This window comes from Carya illinoinensis, chromosome 7, assembly GCF_018687715.1.
Source record: "Carya illinoinensis cultivar Pawnee chromosome 7, C.illinoinensisPawnee_v1, whole genome shotgun sequence".
NCBI classification, from domain to species: Eukaryota; Viridiplantae; Streptophyta; class Magnoliopsida; order Fagales; family Juglandaceae; genus Carya; species Carya illinoinensis.
The window spans coordinates 35,436,803-35,440,475 of NC_056758.1; the positions used below are offsets into that span (position 1 = coordinate 35,436,803).

Consider the following 3,673-nt stretch of genomic DNA (forward strand, 5'->3'; position numbering starts at 1 on the left):
GCGCGGTTGCTTAGAAATGTCAGAGAGATAACAGCAAGAGGCTAATTAGAGGGTCGAGTACTACTACGTATCTTAATTCCCGAAAGCAGATAGAAAAAAAAAAATGGCTAGCTGAGAATAACGTGATCTGTTGCTTAATTTGGTGCATATATATATGTATACACAAAAATAATATACATATATAGTGCGGGATATTAATATCATGCACGTGTATGCTGAGTATGCATGATATGACTGCCCTTAAATAAAGCATGGATAATTCAGTAAAAATGGAAAAAGACATCAAGTCATTTATTCAATTCTATAGATATATATTACAAGTTACAACCTGCAATTCAATAAAATCGGTTCGATTTTTGATGAATTGGGAATATTATCACTTTTATAAACTTATTTTATAATCAATCTAAACCCCCCCAAAAAATGAAACCGCCCAATACAAAACAAAAAATAAAAATAAAAATTATTTTTTATTTTTTTATCATTAAAGCTGGACCCAAATTCCCTGGCTAGGAATATCTTGATGAACCACAAAGAAAAGATAATATCCGGACGGGGCAAGATAAGCCGAACCGGGTGTGGTAACCTGAACCTCGTACCTAGAATTCCCAAGACTTGTCACCTTAGCGGCACTAAGTAGCAGCAACCTGTGATTCATTGAGAAGGAGTGGGTGGTAAAAGAAGGTGCCACCATGGTTACCGATACCAGATTTTGTGCTAGTTTTCCCGCCACTGAAAATCTAACTCGTAATTTCTGGCCATGATTAAGCTTAGCTTGGGAAGCAGGCGACAGAATTTGTGGACGCAAATTCGAGAATTCTGTGTCCAAATAAGATGGATAAAATGCCTCTAATCTTAATTCGGTTGGGAAAAGTACGTTATTGAATTCGTAACCTATGTGAGGATTGCTACCACCAACGAGTACCCGACCATCCCTAAGCAAAATTGCCGTTGAATGGTACATCCGGGGAATAGTTGTCGGGTTTTCTAACTCGAACCGTGAACCCAGCTTGCTGTTGGGCCTGTAAATAACCGGATTCAAGACCGGGTTTCGCCCGTATTCCCATCCAGCTGTCCCCGCCGCTGCGCCGTTGATTATCAAGACGTTGCCGTTTGGAAGTAAAATCATGTCACCCATGACCCTGGCCCGAGGCATTGTCTCCATCACCCACTGTGGATCCTTGTCGGTGATCTTGATGCGTGCACACGTATTCAATGCGCCGATGAATTTTCCTTTTGCGGCCTGGCTATAAGACCCTTTGGGAGCTCCACCACAAACCAAAACTTCAGCTTCAACAAACTGCGCTTGCAGATTCTTGAGTGGAAGCAACACTGCCGAGCCTGTACTCGGATAACATCTCGGATCGCCGCCCGGTATTGCCGGGTACGTCTTCACGATCTTGTTTCTTGCATAGTCCAATAAAACAGCTCGATTATTCGAGAAGATGAATAAATTCCCATCAACGTTAAGAAAAACAAATGGGTACAGATTGTTCTCTATGTTTGCGTCGTTGGTTTGCGCTAGAAATGGCAGACTATATGTATTTGATGAGCTGCTGGTCTTGGGATAAAATTCATAGTTGAACTGCCTTCTCCCGCCGATGACAATTTGGCGTCCATCTGGCAGAATATGATTAGTGGCATACCATCGCCGAGCTGCTAGGCCGTCGCCTATCTCTTCCCAGTCACAGCCACTGCAGGGCTTAAATATTCTGACTTTACGTTCCCCGTCATTGAATCCGCCTGTTTGGATCAGACGGCCATCGGGCACGACAGAACCAGAGGAGCACCAAACGTCTGTTTGGACGAAAAGTGCTCGAAAAGAATTGGAGGCGACGTCGTATTCAACCGAGTGTGCAGTGCAGTCGATTTTCACCGCCGTTTCATCCGGGTCGTTGCGGCATTTACCGTTGGGTAATGACAGATTAGACCTACCGAAGTCGGTGCGGTCGAAAATGACCACACGGTCGTTGTTGAGGAGTTGCATGTGCATGGCTGCAATGCCAATGTTCCTTTGCAAGAGCTGCCACCGGCCACCGGCGGCGTCAGTAACATATGGTCTGGCAAACAGGAGGACCAGATGCCAGAAGAAGAAGGAAAGAGTCCCACCTAGTTTCATCGCAACGGCGCAGCGGGTGACTCAGGATGCTCTTATTTTAAATCCCAGAGAGAGAGAAAGAGAGAGTGTCAGGCTCTGCAATGGGTGTCTCAGAATGTCTTGCTTTTAAATCCTCGTGGAGGAGAAAGAGAGAGAGAGAGGTGCTGGTGCAGATCTGACAGTCCAGTGGGTGTCCCATGTCTTGCTTTTAAATCCTCGTGGAGGAGAGAGAAAGAGAGAGAGATCAGAGGTTCGATTTTACACGCATGTCTACGTGTGGGGTTCGACTCGGGCAATTGAAAAAGACTATATTTTCTGTTGGAAATTTTTTTGTGTGGGGTTAGTCTTTATTGTTTTTTTTTTCCTTTTTGTGTTGGTAATTTTTATTTTTGGACCACAACTATCTTCAATAACCTACCCTCGGTAGTAGTTTTTCACTGACGGAAGCTAAGGTTTTCGGGCAGGTTTGGGGTCAAAATTTCTCATCTCAAACTCAAAATTCTTATTTCATTATTACAATTTTATTAAATTTTTACATAAAATATAATAAATAATACAACTTTTTCAGATCTCAATACAATTTTTTTAAATTTTAAAATAATAATATTATTAAAAATAATATTTTAAACTCTCATCTCAAACTCAAAATTCTCATCTCTAAAGTAGAAACGCACGTACGTACGAGTGGTGACTGTGGGCCAAAATGCATGTTATTCGATCAAAGGACCGAGCTAAGCAAATTTGAAATGGAGATCGAACGAGTTGGTGAACTACAGCTAGCCTGTCTTCTTTCGTTACCCTTTTGGTCAATAAGTAATTCAACTATGGACAGCAGAACGGACTTGGAATTATTGGCTGGCCTCGTGTTAAATGTAGCATGCATGCTAACAATTAGTCTCAGCAGTCGTCTTCTTAACCTTTAAGATAAGAATTCAATCAACCATTTTCTTAAAGATAAATACTTTGAGCTATGTTCATTAAATGCTTCTATCTTCTCATTATGGATTCGGGTCATATTTGGTGGGACAACCAAGCCATTGCTAGCTAGCTCCTTCCATTATCTATTCAAAAGATTAATTAAAATCTAATCATAAATTCATAATTTAATACAGTAGAGATTTTCATGTGTAAACATTAATTCTTATGAGAAGTTTTCCCATATATGGTTACGGGGCCGGCGCCAATATTTGATCTTTGTGTGTACAATAATGCATCAAACATGCTTGTTTCAGTGGTAAGCCAGCTTTGATATAGGCATCTCGATCGCATTCGTGTATATATATGTCAAGAGTTAGAAATTTCATTTCGCATGCATGATGATCTCTTTGTTGCTATCTCTAGGACTCAACGTGGTACAAAGTTAGATTATTTGTAATTATATATGAAGATTAAATATGTGCAAGGAATTAATTCGAACAAAATTTTGGATACCTCTGTCACAAAAAAGAATAATGAGTATAAATATTATTATGTCTAACATTCTTACATACCTATCAAATTATGTTTTGTGAGTCAAAAGGATGATGAATTTAGAATATAAAAAGAGGAAACTTGGAAAATGGTAGCTAGCTCATG

The 3,673-nt window shown here is 40.3% G+C and overlaps 1 protein-coding gene across 1 annotated transcript; it reads right to left on the minus strand.

Moving 5' to 3' along the window:
- Positions 1–264: 264 nt before the first annotated feature.
- On the minus strand, positions 265–2,286 carry LOC122315463 (aldehyde oxidase GLOX1-like). Its single transcript, XM_043131369.1, has one exon. The coding sequence runs from the start codon at positions 2,117–2,119 to the stop codon at positions 485–487; it is 1,635 nt and encodes a 544-aa protein (XP_042987303.1). The 5' UTR covers positions 2,120–2,286; the 3' UTR covers positions 265–484.
- Positions 2,287–3,673: the final 1,387 nt, after the last annotated feature.

Excerpts from the sequence above, each read along its gene's own strand:
- LOC122315463 (XM_043131369.1), bottom strand. The coding sequence starts at position 2,119 with ATGAAACTAGGTGGGACTCTTTCCTTCTTCTTCTGGCATCTGGTCCTC.